This window comes from Amblyomma americanum, chromosome 2 (assembly GCF_052857255.1).
Source record: "Amblyomma americanum isolate KBUSLIRL-KWMA chromosome 2, ASM5285725v1, whole genome shotgun sequence".
NCBI classification, from domain to species: domain Eukaryota; kingdom Metazoa; phylum Arthropoda; class Arachnida; order Ixodida; family Ixodidae; genus Amblyomma; species Amblyomma americanum.
In genome coordinates, this window is record NC_135498.1 from 109458105 (window position 1) to 109483846 (window position 25742).

The following is a 25742-nucleotide window of genomic DNA, read 5'->3' on the forward strand; positions in this document are numbered from 1 at the left end:
CACAGCTTCGCCTGCTTTTGACAGGAAAAGTTCGTTGGGCAATACAACAAACCCCCCTTCCATATCCGACTGTAACAGAGTTAGAGACTTGCCCCTCAGAAAATCAACAGTCTCTCTTACGGGCAAGCGCCTGGGATCCTTCCTTGTTCTTGACAGGACGTCCACGCCATCCAGAGTGCATCTGTCCCGATCAGCTGGGGAGGCTCTGGAGGAAACCGCTCGGACCATGGAAAGCAGCTCAGGGATGTTCTTCCGTGGTTCAACGGCGAACTTGGGTCCGCACCTGAGTACACAGCGGACGTTGTCAGGAAGTTCAACATCGCCAAGAACATGGACGGTGCTCTCTGGCTGGGGCCGCCTATTGTTCTCCATTTGCAGAAGCCGGGGAAGCAGCAGATGCCATAGCCATTCGGTGGTCGTGGGGAAAAAAAGTGGGGAAAAAAGCAGGGGTCCATGTTGTGTTTTCCGCGCCTGATCGTCTTACCGGTTTGTGCCGATCTGTTAATGAGTTCAAAGGAAAAGTGGCGAAGTGCACAACTAAGCACCAGTCACGCTTCGTCCCTTGTGATAAGGGGGTTGTTTATAACATCCCTCTTCCCTGTGGAGGGCAGTACGTTGGACAGACGGGACGTTGCATAAATAAAAGGCTCACCGAACACAGCTATAAGGTGTCAAAAGTAGTTTCAGGTCATCTCGGCATTCATTGCCGGGATTGTGAATGGGCAAAGAAAGAAAAAAAACAGTGCGTATCGCTATATCATGAAACCAAGGTCATTGCCAAAAATTGGGAAAAAACTGCGAGGGAAATCATCGAGGCATACAACATATTCAAGCAGGGAAATGCATGTATAACTACCCCTTCGCTAACACTTCTGCAAAAAGAGCTGTCACTCCTGGGGGTTGATAATCTCTGCTGATTTCTAGCGTGCTTATGTTGCTGTTGTCACATTTATGTTTTGTTTTTGGTTTTTTTGCACTTTGTAAACCTTTCCCTTATTGCCGACATCTATGTATTTATACTTGTGTGATCAGCAATAAACCCTCAGTTGTTAGTCAGCGCCGTGTCGTTCACTTTCTTGTCTTTTGTGCTCGTCTTTGTTCGCGCTGCAGATATTGTAGCTACGGAATGAGCTGACGCGTCGTTCAGGACGGTGGGAGTATATATACTACGTTAAAACGCTACTGACGCAGTGAAGCAAGTTTTTGCTTTTAGTAGAAGTGGTGCCCGTCCCGGTGGCCGCTGTGCTCACGAAGAAAACAAACGATCAATAAAAGTGCTACCCGTTCGTTCTAAGAGAATCACTGGTAACTTAAATCATATTATACAGTTATGTAAAATACCATCGTGACTTCAGACAAACTGCATAGATAGCATACCGAATGTGCCAGACCAACACCTGCCAAACGTGGCGGTATACTTGCAGCTGCTAATTATAGCCCATGTTCTTATTGTGCACCTTTTCTCTACAACTTATATGGTTTGTTATTGAGGTGTATCATATGGACTTTCGCTCTGTTCGTATTTTCTGGTAAGCGCTGTCATTCGTTCAAAGAGCTGACCTTGTGGTAGCTGTTGAGCTGCTATGAGAGTTCCTGCTACCGAGGCCACACGCATGAGTAAGAATTGCAAGGTGGGCCAGTTGGTTGGTTAACATGCTTGGGTGGGTAACAGCACAAACAAAAAACAAAGAGGGAGGGAAAAGCTGCGCTCGTCGTGTCGTCTCTCCCTTCGACCTTGTTGTTTCTTCGTTCTGTTAACCACTCAAGCATGTCAGTCCACAGGCGTTTTAACCAAGTTTGTAAATGAGGCATGATTTAGCTGGAGCCCTACTCTTAGATAGAGAGCGAGAGCGTATATGCTTCTGAAGAAGGTTAATGTTTTTAAAGCGATTGCTTCCCCGAAAAGCGGAGGGCATGTTTTCAAGCACCCCCCCCCCCCCTCCCCTTGAAAAAAATGGATTTATCTGGTTTGGAGATTCGAACCTAGCAGCTGCAGCATGACAGGCGGATGTGCAGCCGCTAGGATACTACTATGACAGCCATCAACGGCTGTAATCTTGAATTTTAAGCCGAAAATCGGGAAATTTGTGCTCAGTGCTTACCCGCAGAAAGTTTTTTTTTTATTTCGTCAGGTTAATAAATTTCATGCTGAAATACTTATCCATGAAAACTGGAACAAGAAAAACATGAAAAGTAATAATTACGCGCTTGAGGTCTTTATTTGCATTTCCAACCACTGGAACATTTTTGGCATCACGTCTGTTTCACTGTGAGCCGTGTGAAGAGGCTGAAGGTGCATAAAAAAAATTATTCTATCCACATATTCCGTGCACTGTACGTGCTCACATTGTCGACAGTCATTTGCTTCTCGTCATGGTTGACATCGCACACTGTAAATGCTGTAGGCGAGAACATAACTGCGATCGGGCCCATGACGCAGGAATTTCACTTGCGCAGCAGAGGTAGGTCGACGTCTACTAGCCAGTTTGCGGCTGCACATTTACCCCTCTCAAGTTTGCTGATGGACATCTGTCAGTTGCAAATCTAGCATGAAGCGCCACATGTCCCTTGACGTCCTGTCCCGCCTCCTGCGAGGCATCCAAACCATGTACAATGCATTTTGCATTCCTCGCTACCATGACCGTGTGTAAGGAAAGTGAATATCTGGAGGACACTAGCCACAAGCGGCGTATTTACGGGAAATGACTCTTGTTAGAGATATACGCCATATTCTTATCGAAATGTGTCATAGCAAGGAACAAATGAGGTATTAGGTTCTACAAGTTGCTTACCGCGACTGCTTGCATTACAATATGTCCCCCACTCGGTATTTCGCTGCGTTGCCTAGTCTGGAAATGATTCTGGGGTACTAAAGAGCGCTAACGGTGCTTAGTCGAAGAAGAGCATTTGCGACCTGATTAAATTTAGTAGCGACAAGACCTCCAAGATAGAAGGACATACCACTGCAACGGAGACCGCTCTATGTCTTTCACCTACGATCAGCGCGACGGTGTTCAACTACGTGGGCTTCCGCGTGGTGTTGACCCTCTCGCCGCTGCTATCGGACGCTGAGGCCGGAGACGTGGCTCGACTGCGACTGCGGCGACGCTTCGAGTCCCGCGGAGAGGCGGCGGGCCGACAGCGCGTCTGCCTCCACCTGGCTGAGGACGCCATGCCGCTGGTCGCGCTGCACGTGTACGCTGTGGTCTTCAACAAACTCCACGCGCCGAGTGTCGAGAAGGTGAGCAACACGAGGCTGGCAGGCCATCGATCGCACTTCCGAACTGATCGCTTTCTTCAACACTGATGATTCGTTTCTTTACTTAGTTATTAACGGAGAAGCTAATATACGGCAGAGGAATGTATACTCCTTTAAATACAACACTTTTTAAGGAAACATGAAGTGTGACTGCTGGCATGTTTAAGTAACATTTGATTTTAAATAGCACCTTAAAACTCAGAAACTTCTGGTCTAAGCGCAGCTGGTGTTGCAGGCGAGAATCACCGTGCTCAAAGTTTGCTGGAAATCCATGTATGCATTGCGTTATTTCGTGGTCAGACATGTACAGTATCATCGCGTCTTCTTTTTGAGGTTCGGCTGAAGCAACGGCGCTGGGTGCTTCAAGACAAAATGACAGACGCTGTGGAGAAAATGATTATCCTTTATTCGATATCACACAGTTTAGAGCATTAACACTGCCCTCCAGTAAAAAGATCTCAGAGATACCACTCATTTTGAGTGTTAATATTTTGAGCTGGGTTCGAGTCTGACAGTCTCTTTGAGGTGAAAATGTGAAACAAATATAGCACTAAAGAAATAAAAGTCCTGTAAAATTAACAAGGATTTTAGCTGGCTTTGAATGACAGCGTAACTGGCGAAAAAACATGTAGACGGGGAGCTCGAGCCGGACGCAGTCTTCCCAATAGCGTTAGTGTAAGTTGGAAATTTTCATAGGTTTGCTTTATGACCTTGACCGGGATCGGGTGGATTGTGCTCACAATATGACGCCAACCAGCCTGTCCAGAATGGAGGAAATAAAATTCAGCGTCGCCGCTGCTCTGCCGCATACTTTGATGCTTTAGGTCACTCTAAATAGCTGCGGTCACTTCGCACGTCCTCAAAACACATAATTAAAAGTATAGCTGGCAATAGTGGCTTAAATATGGGCAGAAGGTCTCTCCCGGCCTAGTGCGCGGTTCTCTTCTAGGCGAAAAGCTTCGAGAACATTATTGCGTGACTAAATGCATTAGCCGCTAAGCTGGCCTTGTACCATTCAAAATCATGTCGTCATTATAATCACGACTAGTCACTGTCATTCATTAAGCTGTTATTTGATAAAGCTGTTAACCTTTCTGGTTCACGGTGTAAGCTGTCATAGGAGCGATGCAGAAAAAAAACAGTTCTCAGTTCTTCGTCAGCTTTTAAGCTTTCATTTATTTTTACGTCTTCACTTGCAGGGTTTAGCATTACTAAGCACGAAATAATATGCGAAAGCACAGTTTTTTGCAGGTGGACGCCACCGCCACGTACCTGAAAGCGCGATTCGGGTGTGCACTGACCAAGTTATGCGCGTCTCAACTTTTCGATCGTCGCTGTCAATTTACACAATGTACGCCGGCGGGCAATGCTCCAGTGCCACGTTTGTGCAGGAATGTTGTCAACTCCAACGCGTTTTACTTTAGTGCCGTGTTTCTGCCACAACACTGCCCACGCCAATGCCTGCAGCTCACGTCTCTCTGTTGCTACCGCCACATAGCTCAAAGCGGGAATAATAGTTTGAGAGTACTGTTAGTTGATGGGGAAGACGATATGTAATGCACAGCGCGAGAACCATGATCTCCTGTGGAAATCTTGCTATGCCACTACACCTTGACCAGTCCCCCCCCCCCTCCCCCAAGTGGGTATGTGTCATGTTTTAAGAGGAAGAAGAAGAAGAAGGGCGAGAATGTGTTGCAGTTCAACACCAGGCGTGTTCGTCTGCGGTGTCAGCCTAGTGCTCTCGCGTAGTACGTAGCGAAACCGATCTGTTCGCTACGCCGCGGGTTCGAATCGCAGTCGCAGATACTTGTTTGACTTATTTATTTATTTCACAGCGCACAAACCAGAAACATCGAAAGATCTAGCTTGAGGTTTACGTATATGAATAGTGCTTTCGCACTGAGAAGCCCCGGCTTTTCACTCCATCAAGATTATCATCAATTATTGCGAACGGAGTTCCCTCCTCCCAGCGTTACAATGCTTCCACTCGTCCGACCTGGATGGCGCAAAATTCTTCTACTTTCCTCGGGCACAGCGCTTGCCACATTGAAATATAGCCCTTATTCCCACTATGCGTGGCACTGAGCCGTGAGAACTTAGCGTGCGGTAAGGCAACAGGATGGGGCGCTGTGCTAGAACTGCAGGATGTCATGCACGAAAGAATACATCCCAGAGAGTTCAGGCATTGGAAGGATTGAGCGAAAAGCACTCACAAGACAGGGCACTCGACGAGCTCTTCCTGTGTACTGTCTTGTTTGTGCGTGCTTTTCGTGCATTCTTTCCATGTCTGAACGTACACACCATCTAGTCATAGCGCATGTTCTTCCAAAGAAAGCTCGCGAAGTAAGCCATTTAGCCAAGCGTCGCCATCCATCGCGAAGAATCACGATAACAACAACTGGAGGAAGATTGTTGCGCTTTTTATTTATAGATGGCGCTGCAAGTCTGAGTAGTATTTAGGGAGTGGGTCTGGCGCCAGATTCGAAAGCAAGACGCGATGTCACTCGAAACATTGTACGCTGAAGGCAGCTGCCGTCTGTAGGTGCGTGAATAAAGATAATGAATTGTAAAATATATTTTGATCGCAGGTGTGGAGGGAGGTATATGTTGTTTACGCTAAAATAGAATATTTAACAAGTAACTTGGCCAGCTGTAACCTCCTGCCCCAGTAGATGCATTCAATCAGATTCCGCGTTGCGCCGACTATCTATTTACTCGAGTTGTTGAATCCATTAGCGCAGAGCGTTGCTGCCAGCGGAGTGCTTGTGGTACGGTGCTACTGCATTGACTTTGCGCCCCATTTTCGCTCTGGACTACTTTTGGTACAGTCTATTGCAGTTCTCCGTAATATAGCCTGATCTATAGCCGTGCTATGTACGAGTTGAAGTGAGCAGATCTTCGAACATGACGTTTGCTAACCATGTACGGCAACCGTCTCACGTTCTCGTCTATTCGCAACTTCAGATCACTGGTCACGACCTAGCGGCCTGTGCCAGAAACCCATTTACGATTATCATAGCAACGCGCTTCATTTTGCCAATATTCGTGCGCTCTAAAGGGCGTCTACGTTCTCAACTCTTTGGCAGTCTGTTGCACGAATGACAAAGAACGAAAACGCGAACGCCGAAAGAGTCTTGCTGTGTTCTATTTTCTGTGTCTTTCCTTTGGAAATTCAGCAGAGTGCCAATATGATGTTTCCAGAGGAAACAAAAAAGTAACCGCGATCATGACCGCTTGCTGGAACGATTTCACTCGGCACTACTTCTTCCTTCTTGCTAAATATCAACCTGCCATTTATTCACTGATAGAAGGTCGAATGATCGTGTTGTGATCGCGGTTTCGTTTTTTAGGCGAGCAATCATTGTCAACGGAAGTTTCTTGTAGCTTCAGGTATTAGAGAGTTTTAGTTTCAAATACGTAGAGGCTTCACGTACATAGAGCTCTTATGGGTGACCAGTGCGCATGAGCAGAACGCAAAGGGTATGCGCGAGTCTCACTTTCGCATGTGAGATTCGGATTTTTACGTTGCGGTCTTTGCGTTGCTTGCGTACGTAGCGTTGACAAACGTGGCGGCGCCCTGCCCGCCCGCTCCACAGCGATAACAGCTTCGTCGCTAATCCCGCGGTGCGATATTGTGTTCTAAACTGTTGTATTCGCCTTCGAAATTTGTCCATTCTTACCCTCGCATAAAGTTTTAAGCGACAAATAGCTTTTGTTTTTCAGAAAATGGCGATTTCCCAGCTGTTAAGCCTAACGAAGCAGCGCTGCGACGCAGTTCGACTGGATTGGTTTTGACTCGTCTTGTCTTAGAGTGGCTACAGCGGTGTCTTCCTCTGTCAGTAGATGGCGCTAGGAAGAACGCGTGGCGTCTGTCGCATACGTGCAACTAAAAGGGTTTGAAACGACATGCGCGTATGCTACGTAGACTCCTCACGTTTGCGTACGTGAACTCTGTACGTACGCGAAACTAAACCTTTCTATTATCTCCTGCAGTTTTTCTGTTGCTGTAATTAATGCTTGCCCTCATCGAGTGAGACATGATGCTGACTCGGCATGGCTGTGCTCGTATTTCAAAGCGGCGGTGGACGCAGAACCGGGCCGACGTATTGCACGACATATAGGTGGCGGGATGATTGAGGGGGCAGACGTAGATAGTGCACAACTAGGTGATGTCGCCAAGATTTATCGTTTTCTAAACCTCTAATTGTCCCGCCACTCCCCCGCTTCCAGATATTGCTGCCGTCAAAATCTGCCCACAATTGGTACCTGCACAAGGAAGTTGCATAATACCCACGCATCATTTCACGACGCTGCCTACCTTTCTTGAGCTCACAGGGCGCACACAAGACACAACTGTCGGTCATTGGACAGAGAAGGCAAATCGCTCTGCGGAGGCAGATTGGTTCATGTAAATCAGTACAAGATCAAGCCGGCTTCTGCGTACGTTCCTCTCGATAAACGGTTATTTCCCCATTTTGGGAGGTACTATAAATGTCTATAGAGTTTATAAAAGGATAAAGCTACATGAGGGCCTCTTCCTCCGCAGAATATCATGCGGTTTAGTGACGACGTAGCTCGGGCCTCCAAAGCAGGAGTGAAAATGTCGTTTGGGAATTTTCGGTATCAATGCGTAGCGTACGGAACTGCAGATTTACAGCAAGCGCAGGAAGTTCGACGTTTATCATACTAACATTTCTGCTGCTCTAATGAGGCAACTATAGCTTGCTGCACAGAAATGCAGTCCCTCACCAAGCAAACGGTTGAGAACAGTCCAAATTGAACGTTTATATATGCACAGTTAGTACGGTGAAAATCGGAAAGCGACTTGCCTGCACCTGTGAATTTGCGCCGTACAGACGGATGTCCACTTCTCTTTCTAAGTCCTGTTTCTGTCATGGTTCTTTGTGCCCTTGAACATGTTGGACCAAAACGTTCGGCTCTCTCATGAGGCATTTTGTCTTGAGAGCGACCTTGTGCAGCTCCCGTGGTAAGCGTGATGTCTCGGCGTGGTTCTCGAATACGAGAATGCAGAATGAGATGGCTGTTACAATCCGCTCGCCTTCGACAAACCACCGTGATTCCACACCACATCTTAGAAATTGAAGCACGGCAACAAGCAGAATCACCGTCACGGCCCCAGTTAGGATGGGCACGTTTGTTTATGTTACGCAATATTGCCAGGCATGGTAACTTTCTCAAGAGTACGAATAGACCGAAATTTCAAGCGTGGGTCATATGGACTGCAGTTCTTCGAAAAAATGCCAAAATACAACATGTAACTATTTAAGATTTTCTAATGCATCTTTGTTCTCTTTGTCCCTCTACTAGGTTATATACACCGTCGAAAGCATCCGCTACTTCATGAAGGCCTTTGTCGAGCAAGCCCACTGGATGGAGCAATCGTCGAAGTTAGCAGCGAAGTACAAGGTTGAGTAAACTTGCGTTGTGCTCATCACAAAAAGGGGACGTAATATTATTCTTTCTATTGAGACAACTATGGGGTTTAAACACCATGTAAAATATAAAGTAAAATGTAATGAACAGTGTAAAACGGAGCATGAAAAAGCCAACAGGCGTTACGGATAAAGAAGTATAAATCCCTTCAGTGACGAAATGAAGTATAGTGAGAAGAAAATTTTCAAATTTTCTCATTTCCGCTAGCAACGCGCCGATCTTGCTCATAAAATAAGAAAAACTCCGGGAATACCATGTGATTATTCATCACCTTTTTTTTTCGTGTCCTCACATTTATATATTGCAACAAGGTTGCTTTGAGGGTACTACTTTTAGATGCTTCGGTCGGCATATGTCATAAGTATTCGTTATGTATAAATACATTTTTGGTCGCTTAAAACTTTCATGATTCCAAATCACCCATACGAAAGATACTTTTCGAAGCTCCTGTCACGCGCACGCACCTTCCGTATTGAAAACATTTTCCATGCTAGTTTCGGGTACCAAACATTGACTGCACCGAAACCAACAGAGACTACACACTGTAGGCTCTCTGAGCGAAAGGGATAAGTGATAAAGCTAGGTTTTTTTTTGCAACTAGCATTTCAAGAACTGTGTTATGCAGCGGCTACTTTGTGGCCACCTTGTAATTGGCACGCGTCTGTTCCTTACATTTCGAGCAAAAGGCGCGTTCTTTTTCACCCTGCTAAAATGTAAGAGAACCAGACATAAAATCTGACTTAAACCGCTTTATGCTTTAAAGAATTATATCACTTAGAAACCGTTGAAACATTTATAGTGCCCATCCTTCCTACCCACTTTTTGTTTTGTGCACGCAGCAGTTGTCACGCTGTTCGTAACAGAATGCCTCATCGCGCTCCCAAGTCTTTAAGGAAACTGCCTAGATGTTTTTGAACATGTACTGAGTTTAGTATCAAAAGTTTGTTTCCATCATTGTGCACTGTTGCTTTCATCGATGATTGGAGCAGTTTTCTTTTTCCAACTACATTGTTGTAATGGAGAAGGACACGTTTACAAGAAACTGTAATATTTTTTTAGTATATAATTTCATAAATGCGCTGCATAAAGAAAACTATTACGCCAAGTGGGCTTTCGCTGTGCCAGCGCCATGGACTAAGTAGTAGGTGTCTTAGAAATGGCTGCACTTGTCGCACCTGTTCAACAAGTGCCACACTGTCGCATTCGTTTTGCCAGTGTAGCTGGCGCGCTCTGTATTTATGTTTTTTCATTGCAAAAGTGGACGCCTGGTGCAGCACGAGTTCTTGCCTGCCGTGCACTCTCCGAAGTGGAATTGTAGCGGCAATACTACGGTTTCCACTCGAAAGTCCTGAAAGATATGACCTTAGTCTTGGTGAAATGGTTGTATAGTTTCGTCCAGAAAGGAAGAGGTAAACAGCTGTTCGTGGCGTTAGAAATGTAAACCTGATCGATAAAGTCAAGCCCCGTGGGAAGCGCTTTTTGTGCATATTCTTAAATAAAGCACGGGTAATGCGTGAAACGGCATTTTTAAGGAAAACGAAAAATATGTTGGTGCTGGATTATGGCAACTTCTCATTCTGATTCGCTATTTGAAACTTATTCACGTGGTTCAGGATGTTGGCGGCCGTTTTGTTGGGCAGCATGCAGCTTACTGAAATTTATTGGTGACTCCAAGACTAGAAGACGACCAGGCCGGCGCTCGACCTTTTATTCTGGAAGCAGCCAATTCCAAGCTGCACTTAACTGCTGGAAATGGCACTGCACATTCACGGCACTATTGCGGAACTTCACGGAACTAATGTATCGAATGCAGCCAAATCGAACAAACCTATTATATTTTAGTTATTTATTTATTATATAATGAATCAAATGATTTTTTATTAATTTCCGCCCCTAACAATACAGACGGAGGGGTTGTAGAAAAAATCTGCCGATGAGCAGCTTGACGAGTCTACAAACCTAATGCATAATAGTAATGAATAAGAATGAAATCTATTATTTCACTAGCGTTAAGTCATGAAGACTTTTTTTATACAGCCACTGAATGTGTCGTCCTATTCTTTAAAGCTCTCAGGCATAGCGGCTATTGGTTGGCCTTGAACCGATTTACTATACTGGGCATTTCGTTCTTCTCTGCGCCGTATACTATATTTCCTCTCATTTCTTTTTTTTTATTTGTGTGCTCTGCAGCTTAAAACGATGAACGTGAACATCTTCTACCCGCTTTGGATTATGGACACCCAGAACCTGGAAAAAATCTACGCCACGGTAAAAGGCTCGTTAAAAGAAATTTTTTCTTCTTTTGAATAGAATTTGGTACTTGCTCATGGTGAAAGCATTGTGATGAGTACATAGAGTGGTAACTCGCTTCAGTCGTGCTCTACTCATTTCAGTGAGTGCCTTGTAAACGAACCCTCTCACCATATCTGGCATTTCATGGGGTAGCGTGGACGATTTGGCAAGCAAACAAACAAACAAACAAACAAACAAAGACGGCAGCAGCTCTCGTACAGGCCATAATGAGTGCGTATAGAACAGTTCCATTTGAAGCAGGTGATTGGTTCTGACGTGCCTTCGTAATCAGTTTTTAATACCGCTCTCTACATTTTAGTGGCTTTGGTGCTGATTTTCAGGCGTTACTTCAGCACTCTCAAAGCTGTTGCCTTGCGACTATGTTTCCTGGCAGGCACGTTACTGAAAAGGAAGTGTGGACCTCATGGCTGCGCTTTCTCCAAATCAATGCACCGAGAAAAAAATAACGTCATGGGTCAGTTATGCATTGCAAGCACTGAATTATCCATGATTTCTAGACTACTCTCTTCTGGGATAGACCCAGGTCCAGGCCTGGTATGTCTAACTGAGAACAAAAAAAAAAAAAAACTTCGTACGCTGAGATGATTCCTCCTATGTGTTAATCTTAACATCGTTTGCAACGACGGCATACTGACCGTGCAGTCGTAAACGCGTCATTTTTTCTCTCGACTATCGAGAAATCTCACCAACCGTTTATGTGGCATCCACAGACACATGTAATTGACATTTTTGTAGATGTCATGTATGCAATTGTGTGTTCCTCGGATCTATTTCCGTCCAAGTTTCCAAACTAGCACTTTTTGATCATAATATGTCTACATAGTAAGTCTATGCGTTTATCGAAGCCTGACTCTTGCCATATCCACATTAACAAGTCTCTCTTAATGCGTAGACGTCAGCTTAGCGGTAAATGCCACCCTTTCTGGGAGCACTTAGCGCATAGCGTAGCTTAGCCACCCATCGTACTCACTCTGGAGTAAAGCACGGAAATGCGAAGCCGGCATGAATAGCAGCGTCACTGGTGTAAAACGGCCGCTGGTGGCCATCGAGCACAGCGTTCGTTTCTCCGCTCTGCTGCTCGGACACCAGCTCTCTATTCCTTCCCGCTGGCGGTCTTTGCTGCGTTTCGTCTTGTCAGTTGTTGCTGTTGACGTTCTTCTGCTTCTTCGACAAACGTTGGCTGCATCCCTCGGCTAGAGCTTTGTGCTGCCTCTTGGCAAAGTTGCGCCGACGTTTGGTTGTCGGTAGTGTCACACGTTAGTTTCATGGGTAGATGCGGGGTTGGGCACCTAAGGGTGGTTGAACGGGTACAATGCGGGAAGTCTCCTGTGCCGTCACAGTAATCGTTCGGTTACACACCTCAACACACACCGTATACTTTGTATAAGAATAATCGTTCCTCGCAGGAATCTGTTCTTGGCTTTTTCATTGCAAATGTCTAAATGCGCTAGGAATTGATGTCGCCCGACTGACCAGCAAGGTTACGGCATTGAACTTAAGTCTGCTTAAGGGCTGAAATGCGAAAGCCTTTCTTTGTCCTCTTTCTCCCTACAGTTTACGTTTTTAAAAATATTTTTGTTTTTATTTTCTTGCAGTTTGATTTTTATTTTTGTTCTTTATTTTTAATTTATTTTACATATTTATTTTCTGTTCTGTTTTTTGTTGTGTATCATAATTTTTATTTCCCCCTTTTTGTTTGTTTTATTTCATTAAATATATGTTGCTTATCAGATGTTGCTAAATCAACTTTTACATTTTATTTTATTTACCATACAACTTATGATTGGCAGTTCGTGCGGACAACTTCCGTCTACTACTTCCGTCCACGCCCCTCATGAGCCAAGAAAGGCTTACGCCTCAATACGTTAGTAGACAGAACCTTTGGAAACGCTCTGCGGCTTTTGTACTCCAGGTGGCTAGGGAACTTTCTGAACCAGCTGTGACCGATTTCTGTCAGCGAGGCACCTACACATGTGCAGCGGCAGAAAGTTGCGACTGCTCGCCACTCCAATCTCCGCACAAATCGAGCTCTTCTGCGTGTTCTGCGGCTTAATACTTTTCTCCGGATTTCAACCAGGATGGGAAAAAAATGAAACAAACAACTGCGTTTTGTTTCTTTTAAGCCAGTGTAATTTTCTTTCCGTAATCGCCCCCTTCACACATTGAGAATTAACTTCTCGGCCCATAGAATTTCAGTGTTCCCCGGAAGTTTGCTTTTGCACCTTTTGCCTGCATGTCCCTCCCTCAAGGGCACAAGATCAATAGGGACATGACAAAATATTTACAGCGAGCGCCCACTTATGCTCAAAAGTAATCGCTCAAGTCGAATTCGTAGAGCAGTGACGAGTTTCATTTGTGCGCTAGCACGTGGCACAGTGAAAGAAGCAGCGGATACACACACACGAAACAGATCCACTCACGACTCCGTACCAGCACGTACTTAAATCTCGCGTCAGGATGACTACTGTGACGTGCGGGTCTTGTGTCTGGGATATCCGTGAGCGTCGTACACTTATAAACAGCCGCACACAATCATTAGAACAGAGTTCGGCATGTAAAGTCGCGCTAATCCATTCGCTGGCTAAAAAGATGTCGCACACACTTCCGAAGCATCATGCACAGATATTGCGCTGAATTGTTCTCAACAAAGTAATCTAATCTCGAACTGACGCATCTCTTTTCTTCCCGTGCTGATTTCGCAGACCACGGTGAACCGTAAGGAGATCGCGGAGAGCTACTACTTGCTCCGTCGCGCTACCATGCAACGCTACTGGTCCAAGTTCTCCAAGGAACAGGCAGAACCGGAGTAAGCTCTTCGACACTCCGTTAGCACCTTTGCTTTGACTTGTTATCGTCTACGCGGTGCACCTTTAATTGGTTTTTTAATTGGATTTTGTGTGGAAAGGAAATGGCGCAGTATCTGTCTCATATATCGGCGGACACCTGAACCACGCCGCAAGGGAAGGGATAAAGGAGAGAGTGAAAGAAGAAAGGAAGAATAAGGTGCCGTAGTGGAGGGCTCCGGAATAATTTCGACCACCTGGGAATCTTTAACGGGCATTGGCATCGCACAACACACAGGCTTCTTGCACCTTTTTCGATGGCAGGTTTCTTTGACAGAGACAAGCACAGCTCCTTGCCGAGGCATGAAAGCTAAATTTACTTTGATGTATAAAGAAAGAAAAAAATATAAGGAAGGTGTGATTTCCCCACATTACCGAGGTCAAAACAAAAAAAAAGTAAACTGCAGTAAGGCTCTACTCTGCTTTGGCATTCGTTCGTTCCACGTTTCCGCTTAATGATAGTAATAACGAAACGCTATCAACTTCGTCACCAATGCACCGCATTGGCCGAACAGCTACGCCTAAAGTGATTCATATTGCGAGTTTTCTTTTCTACAATTTGATTCTTACAACTGAACCATTTCTCTTGAATAAGAACATTATATTGTCGTGCTTTTCCTTTACACACACTCCACCCCCCTCCCCCACCCGCCCTCTCTAACGGCGCGACGTAACAGGGTCCAATTGCTTTGCGGTTAAACTACACTCAGATGGTCAATTGTTATCTTTAGTTCTGGCTAGTAATGCGCGATAATTTTTATCCGCCTTCAACCTGACAACAAATTATCGACGCAATGCTGCACTTTTAGCATTTCTCTAGTTATTTTCAGCCATGTTTTTCTTTGTTCAATACCGACTAGTTTGCGAAGCGACCTGACAGTTACCACATTTGTAGCGAAGCCTGATAACACGTTGTTATATGGAAATGAACCGCAATGCTATTTACCCGACTTTTATTTGCTGGTGTTAAGGTGCAACGATAACTTTCACAAGGTTATTTTTTACTGAGCGGTAAAGTTTTCATGACCTTTCTGGTTGCTGAAGACTTTATATTTTGTAACGAAGCCACTCGGCAGTAATTTTTCAGCGGCCGTGCGGCAGAGAACGTGGCAAGAAAATTTCTTATCGTTTGCATATAATCGAAGTGCACTGCTTTCTACGTTACAGGTGTCCCTTAGAGTAGAAACTTTGAACTCTCAATGCGATTCCATGCACGATTCGTTGGTGTTCATATGGGGCTCTGTTTATGTGTGGAAAAGAAAAAACAGGAATGCTAGTTGTCCATATGATCCAAGTTGTCCACATGCAGGTTGTCCACAGGTTGTCAAATAGTATGCGCCATGTAGCCCAAATTGCGTTCGCCATGTAGCCCAAATTGCCGTTCTTTTAAACCATCTTGTCCACATGTCTAAGATTGTCAGACCAAAATTGTAAGATACTATTATGAAAATATTGAAGGTAATGGTCCATTCTTCTGATATGTTGCAAACTATTTTTTAAAAGTGTTGCCATCGATCGCTTCGAACTATTTATAGTGCCATTGAAAACAATGGGGAAAGCTTTTGACGGCAGCCGAAACGTTAATAAAAAAATTCAAGACTGCAACCGGTTGATCTGCGGATATATTGATTTTTATAGCGAAATCTAACATTAGATGAAAATTTGCGATGATATACGGTTTCCAGCTCAAAAATACTTTTGTCCTGAATTGTTGGGCATACTACGACTGCATCAAGGAGTGGTCCAGGCAATTCTTTCGTTATAATTTTGCGTTCCGCTGAACGCTGGTAATGTTCGCAGTCAAGATCAAAGGACACAAAACTGTAGATGATTTCTGCAATGTGGATTAGTTCGTAGTTTGCCTACCACTCAATTTTGCGATTTAAGGTGACACTGCATATCCTATATTGGGGAAATAATTTTTTATTTGTAATTAGAGCTAGTCTCATTGTTTTAATGCCTGCTTTGAATACAGAATTTATTAACACTTCGGTGAATGTCGGTATGCACGATCACAACTATTACAGCGATTACTGCTTACGCAAAAAAAAAATGTTTTTCTTAGTAGCTGAGCAAATTAGCACTACTGCTTTTCATACTGTCAGCTGGTTGCGACTACACATCAAGTATAGTTACTCTTTGTATTACGCGAACTTGCGGTGGCAAACAGGAAATGACTGAATTTTTCTTTTTTACCCACAAATACACTTCAAGATGGCAAGGCTCCGTCTTCGACATGGACTGCACGTACGACTGTGAGGCCAACTCTTTGTGTACGTAAACAATTTCTGCAGGTCCTCATTGTTATCTCGACGTCCGCTTGTTTAATATACTCATTTAAAGATCAGCATAAACAATAGTCTTAAATTGCCATTCTTTGTGAGTGATCGGAGTACGTCAAAAAACACCGATGTGAGACGGAAGCAATATTATCAATTAAACAATGCGATAAATTATGTATCTTTAAATTAATGAAACAACAAAAGATAACGCTACATCGCACTTGACGCCTTTATTCCCCGCTTTTTCTGATTTTTATTCGCATTGCATATTGAACTGCTTCGAGAAAATTAAAGAACAGAACCTCGCATTTTTCAGCGAGAAAAATAAAAGGAGGCATTATGCGAACTCATTCGCAGATATACCCATGGGGCTGTTCAGTGAGCCTATTCTTCACTCCGAAGTCTCTGCGTAAGTATCTGTCCTATCTTTCAAGGGAGGGTAGCCGGTTTTGCTCTCACGCCTTGATTTTTTGCATGACTAGAAGCGGCCGATGCGACAAGCTGGTCTCCTACCGCTAAGCATAGTCGTTGCACCTTTGCCTAACTTGCCACGTTTTTGAAGATGACGAAAAATGCCCTTTTATTACTCAGGATAAGAAGGTCGCTACGCTCAAGTAATTATTCTAACTGTTTTACACGCATTCACTGCCTCTTTCTCAGCCAGTATTTCTATTACTCGCAATCCTGGATTTCAGAACCATGTAGGCGTGCCTAGTACGCAGCGAATTTTTCTGGTTCGTCTATTTCTACTTTCATGCATTTCCTTCCATAAATTCGCCGTGTGCCAGCCGCAAAATTCGCTTTGAATCTGCGATTTCGCAGAAATCTAAAATTGAGACGTATTCCAGCAAAGTTTCGAGAGACTGCAGAGATATGCATTTTTACTGGGTTTACATTACAAACGTGAACATTTCGCGCCTGCAACGCGGGCGGTAATAAAAGTCAGCATATTCATTAACTTGTAATCTTCATGTGCAACGCCGTGAAGCGGAACAGGTGGCATGAATGAGAACCATTGACATTCGTGGAGTGGCTTACATATGCATTTTCCAACTCGAAATTAGGCATTATATGGATGTGAGAAAAACTGGATTCTGTAAGTTGTAGCTTCCGTCTCAGTTTGTCCCGAGAAAAACAAAGCCTTGTATTCGTCCAGGCCGCGCTGCGTGCTCCATCGTATTCACTGCGCGCTATGCTTATGACGTGGAATAACGCTCATGCTTTGTGCTTCTGTTTCTCCAGCATATTCAGCGTTGCCAGACCGGGAGCCAGGATCGCACACGCCATGCTGGCCGCAATCGACAAAAGAGGTAAGCGCATGAAATGTAATTAACAACGATAACATTACACGTAAAAGAGGCTTCTTTAATGCTGTCTTTTAGGGCCTCAAGTAACAATTTGCACTCTGGTTCCGGTTTTCTCCTCCTCCTTTTCGGCGACAAAAACGCGGGAAGTAGAACGTGGAAGGATAACGGTTATCCCTCGTCACATCAGTGTAGTGCATCGAGCGATGCTATCACACATTAGGCGCAGTAACAAAAGCACTCCAGAACTGCACCGTTGTGGTGCCCTCTTGCAAGGCGTCTTTAAAGATATGCAAAGCATGGATGCTAAACCCATGAAGAATGTCCAGGAACGCATAGTCGCTTCAGCCTGAAGCACAGTATGTCTTTTCTCCCGTACCTTTCTCCCTTCTGGAGCGGTATACTTTCAGCTGACATAAACGTGATATCATTCAACATAGCTGCAGCAGCATACTCCAGCACTATTATCGCCTCTGGAACAGCAACTGAGTGTTTGTAAGAAGCAAAACAAAGGTGCGATTGCTTTTTATTTTGTATTTTTTGTTTTGTTTTCATTGTCACATTGAACTAACGCCAACACCCCCTACTTCCAAAGACACACACGCACCACCCTACAATAACGGCAGTAATGCCTTGGGGAGGACCTTCGACTGTGTGCTAATAAATGAATGGATATAAAAGAATAAGTAAAGGAACAGTGCAGCTTTGTATCGAAAAACTGCTAGGTAGCACTTATGAATGTGTATTTTGCAGAAAATTCGGAAAGTTGGTACTTTAAGGACATATAAAGGACATTCCACAAACACAGTTTATGATATTTTCTTATGTCTCCACGCAACAATTCTTTTTTTCAGGATATCGTGCTGCGTCCCCAGAGTAACGATAAAGTTCTGTTACTCATTGACGCTTCAGCGTGGGCTACCATTATAACTGAAATTTCACTCATCAGAGCACTCGAACACAGACGCGCAAATTTGCAACATGCTGCTGTTTACCGGCTTCCGCTTAGTTTTCGAGATTGTAGGGAAGCGCAGAGCTCACTACAAAAACACCCATCAATCTGCGAGAGGAGTACTCTGATAACGGTCTCAAAAAGAAGTAACATATCACTCCCAAAAAATACGAGCACAATTAACTCAACTAACGCTGCAGAAATATGAGTTGTTGATAAACACATAGAAAAAAGAGCCTTATATGTGCATCAACTCTCTGCTTAGGCAGTAGGAATGACGAAATAGCTAAGTACATGTCAGATTGGTCATACTGTCCTAGGTGTGTTGGCTGCCCCCCGGAGTCATATGGTTGAATATGCAAAACATGCCATTCAAAATTTAGAGCACCGATTGTTTTACTGTAAACGCCATAAGATACTTGTACATCAAATTCCTATAAGTATTTGGCGGAAAATATCCACCAACGCTCTATAAATACTAGGCTCAGGATGGTGGTACGGAACATGTGGGAAATATTACGGTCTTCGAAATTTAAAGGAACAAAAAAAAATTATTTAACCGTGAGCAGCTGCAGCGCACTTAAATATACACTGTTAACAATACCTTTTTTAAATAATAGGATTATGCGCTGAATTTTTTTCTGATGCCCATTAATCGAGAGGATGTACTTAAGTCATCATTTTTTTTCTGTAGAGGTGTTATAGCCCTATGATAACAAGTGGCCGGTAGGAAGTTTGCAATGGCCTTAACTGCAGCTTTTCCTTTTCTTTTGTCTTACATGCAATCCCTTGAAGTCGCAGCATATACGCAGCTATCATGGATTTTAATAGCAACATACGGTTTTTACGCATATTGGTGTTACTTCCACCTGCACTGTGATTCGCACAACCGGTAGCATGCAACTTGAAATTCAAGTACTGTATGTTTGCCCTGGGTAGGATTTTCATAATGAAGCACGCGGGCACTTTTCGCAAGATGCAGTAATAACGGATGAAATGCGGATGCCTTGCCATTCCTTTCTGACGGTGCACGGAAACAACGCAGGCTTCCTGTACACAATTTCGAGCACGTACCGCAAGTGGTGGACGGAAGAGACGCACTACCGATACGCCCAGGTCCTGTCCTGCTTCATGGATCAGTACAAGGGCATCGTCGACCGCAAGCTTCATCTAAGGGTAGGACATGCGATGCCCTATGACAGATCACACTCACAAAATCAACATATGCTGGATGTCAATTAATGTGTTGTTGCAATACTCTGCATTTTCAGCTCACTACATCTGGCACTGCTGACATGAATGTCGCCGACAACGCGGCGCCAGAGGTTCTTTTTGAGGCAAGTTTTAATATAAACCATGACTGTGTACATCACAAATCAGGCTGCTCTCTGGTAAATGCAACATCAATAAACCTGCTGTTGAAAAAATTCTTCTAGGCATTTTCTAGCGAGAGCTTCACTTTGCTATCCAGTCGAGCATTTCGTCGTGAGCCTGAGAGGCCGATAGTGCGCATGCGCGAAACCAGGGAGGAGCAGCAGCGGGGCGGCGCATGACGTCAGAGTTCGCCGCCGCCGCCGCGCGAGGAACCGCAGCGGCGCCGCGCGTGAATGCGCATGTGCGGCAACAGGAGAAGGGCTGCAGGTGCGCGGCGCATGACGTCAGAGCTCGGCCGCTTCCGCGGCCGCATGTGGAGTCGTGTGGATAAACTGCGTATGTGCGGCTGTGAGTATAAAAGCTGAGAGGATTCGACTCGGTGCATCAAAATTGCTTCGTATGGGTGACGAAAAGGAGACTCCAGCCGCCGCTATGCGGCGGTATCGTCATGAGAAGATGAATTCTTCGGACCAAGAAGTAGTCGCATAGTATTTGGCCGCTCTGCAGAGAAAGAATGAACATCTAAAGTATAAACGAGCGGCGGAGACGCCTGAGCAAAGAAAAGAACGTCTTGCCAAGCGGGGACGCCAAGAGGCGGAACGTAACAAGCGGCGCATAGCAGCTCGCATGGTTCCTTCGCAAAAAAATCAAGATGAAGCAATGACAACAACATCATCATCAGCAACAATTGAAGACGAGGGTGTAAAGGCTGGTCGAATAACTGACCACGCGAATAGACCAGGGGGGAACCGCAGCTCTTGCTTCGTATATCCTGGCATAGCTGAGCTAAGCCACTGCCAAGATCTTTGTTTTGCTGTCATTCGCATTAACATGATACCTATCTCAAAATACGCATTGATGAGCCTGCTGATGTCCAGTCTTCTTAGTTTCTCGTTTCCGCTGTTTAGCGCGATGTCGTGAAATCCACACTGGATGAACTGTTTGCCAACTTCTTCTTCAGATTCCTTACTGTGCAGCAGTTACAAGAGATCCGAAGATTAGGACCTAGAATCCACCATTTATGCCACCCGGGTTAGGTTGATGTCCATGGCTTTAATATTAATTTTGTGGGAATTAAAATGCAAGGAAAGATATGCAACCCACTTCATGCGTGTCTTGTGAATGTTATCAGCTATGATAAATATTACTCTGTGGTTTGAGGAGTAAAAAATAACAGAAAATGTGATGTGCATCCTTGCTTCTGGTATACTGAAGAATATCCTGTCAGGTTGAAGCGCTTTCAGGAGTTAATAGTGATGATCAAGGTAACACTACTCTGACATAAAAAAACGAGACGCCCTAATAACAGCTTCCACATAAACACGAAGGCGCGACAAGATAACAAATGTCATGTCACTGATATTCGGGTTTTTAGCAAACGACGCCTCGCCTTCAGGAAGTCGGAGCAAAATTACGCAATGTGAAATCGTGCAAGCCAAGCAAGTCCAGATTTCATCAACACCTTTTTGTTGCGTAGAAATTGTGAAGATACTCTTAAGAACATATTGAAAAATATCGCCTGAACTTGCGATACGTTGCAGAATGTTGAAACAAGACATCTACCAGCGTCCCGAAGTGGGATCTGAAGTTATATGGATTATTATGGTGTAATCTTACAATGTGCATGCAAATGAAGATATCCTGTTCATAAACAACTTCCGTTTAAAAAAATATGCTTGTCCACATTTTCTTGTTGCATAGAAAGAAACACGGAAATAAAGTTATTTCTTAAGGAACTGGCTTTGCACGCTGTAATATGGTTTAAAGGTATCAGCCTCCATAGAAAAGCACACCAGTTATAACTACTTAATTGACTACGCCGTCCGCGTTCCTTTTCTCGGTGCAGGCTTTCCGGCAGACTGTCCATGACATGGACATAGACGGCCAGCGCTTCTCCCTGGCCAGCGTCGACAAATTTACCGTGGACCAGCTCTTCTTCATTTCATACGCCATGGTGAGATGACATGCATGCTTCATACCCCTTTCCGATCCAGAGACCAGCACACTGGACATAAGAAATAAAGCGCTGAAATAGACCCAAACAAAGCCTAAATCAATACCGAATCCGTTTCTACTGCATTCAAAATAGACGAGGAATACCTCAATTATGATAGTTCTTTCGACCGCATCTTTGGAGGGCAGCACACAGTAATGGCGTCCTCCACGAGCAGAACGCTGCATGCGACGTGCTCAGAAATAATTTCTTTTAAAATTTTCTCTGCACGAAATACAGATAAATAAATTTGTGCGTGTTATTTAAACTCTATTTGAAACAAATTAGTTAAAATTTTGGCCGAGTTATGAGCAGTTTTTTCGAAATGTGGCAATGTTTGTATGGCCAGTATACTGGTCACTAGGATTCAATTGGCGCGTATTGTTCAAATCCCCGTGCAAGCGGCCGGGTTACGCTTGTTTCAATATTTTTTGGCGCCAGAATACATAACTGCCAATTTCGTTGTAGAAACATCCTGATGTAGATGTATAAAGAAAGTAACAAAATTTTTAGCACAATTTTGTGGTATTTTTAGCAGGAAAGACGCTCGCTAATGAGGAAATCCAGGAACTCTTGCTGGAGGTCATTCAGACCTTGATGTCGATTCAGACTCAGGCGACGAAGCGGGAAAATTCTAGCCATAGTCTTTGCTTCATAGCGAAGAAAGTGCCTACAATCCTTTCAGTGCAGATGAAATCATGCTACTCCCAATGATAAAAATAAATCCCAGTGCCCACTATACTGGAAATGGTTCTCCCTTGAAAACTATTCTACTTACTGTCTTCAAAATTATTGTGCTCGCCCACAAGAAAAAATTCGGAATCCAAAGGGATGCAGAGACTTCGTTTAGGAAGGTACGAGATGCATGATCAGGCCCATGTGGGCTGTTGGAGCGAGATCTCTTCTGTTGAAGTTCTGAAAGGCGCAAAAGACACACACACAGGAAAAAAGTGGAATGACACAAAGAGCGCCTATTTTCCTTTTTTCTTGCGTGTGTGTCTTTTGCGCCTTTCAGAACTTCAATCATGAACCAACTAGCCTCAAATCAAGTTCTTCTGCTCTTTTATTGTAACGGGAGGCGAAGATGAGCGAGTTGCTTAACGCATGGCTGCTTTCCAGCCCGGCAGCTTCCTGATTTATTTGCGTGACCATAAACTTTTCTTTTCTCTTCATTCTTTCAGGGTTTCTGCGAAGAGCAGAAGGAAGAGTTCCTCAGGAAGGAAATACTTCATGGCACGACAAGTCCAGCAAAGTACAGGTGAGAATGACCCGTTCAACTGCGTGTAATTCCAAGGATTGAAAGCCGCGTACTTTTTCGGCTTTATTAACGGGGTTGACAGCTGCTGTGCACTGAAAACTCAAATGTCAGCCTGTAAAAAATATCCAGAATTTTTACTTTTTTGGATCAAACGTTGTCTTAAACGATTCCTGCAACCAAGATTAAACCACATTTCCGCCGAAAATAAGCGCTATGGAGAATTTAGTTTTCCTTTTGGCATAGCTGAACTCACCTGGCAATAATGGGCGGACATCTTCTAGTGATTCCAGAGAGGCTTTTTCAGTCAGCTGTTCATTTTAAACTTTTTTTTCGTTTTCATTTGTGACTGCACTTAATTTGAGGCCGCATAGAAAAGTGCGTTTTAGAAGTGATAAGCCTAAACACGGCTACACGCTAAAGACGTTTTGATTCAAGGCTCCTCTGCGCTTTGAAATGATTGCTCTAACGTTTCAATGAATGTTGTCGCAGTCTACAAGCAAATGTAGGAAGGTCGTGCACAAGTGCGTAAATGTTGCGCAGCAGCTAAAGTAAATTATGCGGCGAAAGGACTGCAATAAATAAATAAAGAAAAACAAATGCGTGATTCTGTGAGTGCTTTGCAGCAGAACTTCGAATTTTTGTTTACGAAATAAAATTCGCAGGAAGACATATTATGTGTTGGAAAAGTGAAAGCTTTAGCACCTGTTGATGCCTTAAATCGAAGTCGTCACATACATCCTGGTGACATCACCTTCCTTGAGCCCGTGAAAATCCTCTCGTCTGGTGACGTTACATCCCCAATTATATGACCGACGAGGCATATTGGTGTCATGGGGCTTGTAATGCTGTCGCGTCAACAATGTGAAAAAGCATAGCATTTTATGTCCTGCAGGAACATTAGAGCTGACTGTGAATTGCTTCGTGGTGAAAAATGTGGTCCCATAAAATCCGAAATAAGGGACCTTTTGCTGCGTAACCCGTTTCCTAATCAAATTAGAGGCAAAGAATTTTCGAGTTTCTCGGAAAATAAAAACAGCAAACCGACCGGCATAGAGAACGCTGCAGAAAGGAGCACTGAAAAGAAGCGATTTATTTGACAGCTAACCGATCAAATATATATTTTCCATGCGATAACATGCACCTCTGTGCCATTCCAGATCGAATGAGCAAAATGGAATGGAAGTATGAAAAATAAAGCACTGCCTGGCAGCACTGCTTTGTAACACTTATCGACAAGTCGCATATTTTTCAAGGTATCGCATGTATGTCGAGTAAAGGCCTATTAAGTGTTCGCTCACCTTAACCATCCTTGTCTCATCTTTAAGAAATGATTCCAACTGCAAGCGTCTTTGCATTCATTGCCTTGCGGTGATGTGCCTTTCAAGCACGAAAAAACCACTCTTTTGGTCCTGTTCATGGGCTACTGTATCGTATCCTGCGAAGAGATAGCACGTTCTTTCACGTAGAGCATCCATCAAGCCACCTTGCATATTAAACGACTGCCGCAAATAACAGCATTGTACTTGATACTCGTACCTACGAGAATATCAGCCTTGGAACACTTACCAAGAGTAGTGAAACGTGCATTTTGCCGAAGACGGACGGTGATGTGTCTTTCGCGGCTCGTGCTTTATTGTGATGTCACAAAGTTCAAGACGAATTGAGAGGACTGCTGTTCTAAATTTTATCAATGCAATGCAAGTGCATCAAAGAAGGCGACCTTCCAAGCAGTCGCCACTATTTGGCCTCTTGCAAAATGAATTATATTTTCAATTCAGCGTGCGCACTGTAATTCTAGAGGATTTCTTTGCTGGTATAAAACTCTAAGCATTGGTATTTTCATTTCATGCTATTAAACATACCCCGGTTTTCTCCAGTAATCGCTGCTTGATGAATGAATGTTTACCGCAAATACAATGTCTCAAAATTTGAGAACATCAATATAAACAACGTTCCAAAATATTGCTCTCACTAGATTTGCTGACGGTAGCTACAAAATAAGGCCTTTTAGCATTAATACAAAGTTACACCTCTCAATGAAGCTGTGTCTTTTTACTTCTGCGTTTATCTGTCATTTCTGCTACAATGTGGCTTCGTCATTCTTCTGCTTGCGCTAATATAAATGTTTGTGACAAAACTTTCGCAGGGTGAACCTTCCCTTCAGCAACATGGCCTCATTTGCCGAAGCATTTAATTGCCGAGAAGACAGTCCCATGAACAGGACACTTCGCTGCACGTTCTGGTGACGTAACGGTTGCCCAGCCGTGTCACCAGTGTCCCTCCCGCCCCTTCCTTTTCCTGACTAACTGAACTTGTGCGCTGGGCTGGAGCCGGAGGTGTGAATAAAGATTGCAGCTTTCAGCACTTATCATCGAAATTTTCTACCAGAAGGCTAATGCTCACTCCAAGTGCGCGCCATGACGTAAGGATGGTTGCTAAGTGTTACGCTTTATGAATGTTTTGGTTAGCACCAAAATGGCATAACACGACACCCCCGCTAAAGCTACTTTGGGCGTTACTTTAAAAAAATTAGTCTCGTTTAGCCTGTTTAGTGCGTAAGCATGCAGGGGGTATTGCAGCATTAGGGGAAAACTGGAACCACGCGGGCGTTTCGTTTACGTTGAATGAAAACACGCAGTGGATAGCATGACTCCAGTTTTGCACTGATACTGGTGAGAATCGATGTTTTAAATTTAAATTTTGAAAACTT

General features: G+C 44.1%; 1 protein-coding gene across 1 annotated transcript in view; it reads left to right on the plus strand.

Annotated features, from left to right (window-relative positions):
- Positions 1–25400, plus strand: part of LOC144118954 (neprilysin-1-like) — an 84212-nt gene extending 58812 nt beyond the window's left edge. The window contains exons 12-23 of the mRNA XM_077651715.1: positions 3004–3241; positions 8588–8686; positions 10904–10981; positions 13729–13832; positions 16084–16142; positions 16509–16560; positions 17394–17461; positions 19453–19583; positions 19679–19744; positions 21628–21735; positions 22956–23032; positions 25179–25400. Of these exons, the coding sequence (XP_077507841.1) occupies positions 3004–3241; positions 8588–8686; positions 10904–10981; positions 13729–13832; positions 16084–16142; positions 16509–16560; positions 17394–17461; positions 19453–19583; positions 19679–19744; positions 21628–21735; positions 22956–23032; positions 25179–25278 (1180 nt within the window). The 3' untranslated portion in view covers positions 25279–25400. The remainder of the gene's footprint in view (positions 1–3003; positions 3242–8587; positions 8687–10903; positions 10982–13728; positions 13833–16083; positions 16143–16508; positions 16561–17393; positions 17462–19452; positions 19584–19678; positions 19745–21627; positions 21736–22955; positions 23033–25178) is intronic.
- Positions 25401–25742: the final 342 nt, after the last annotated feature.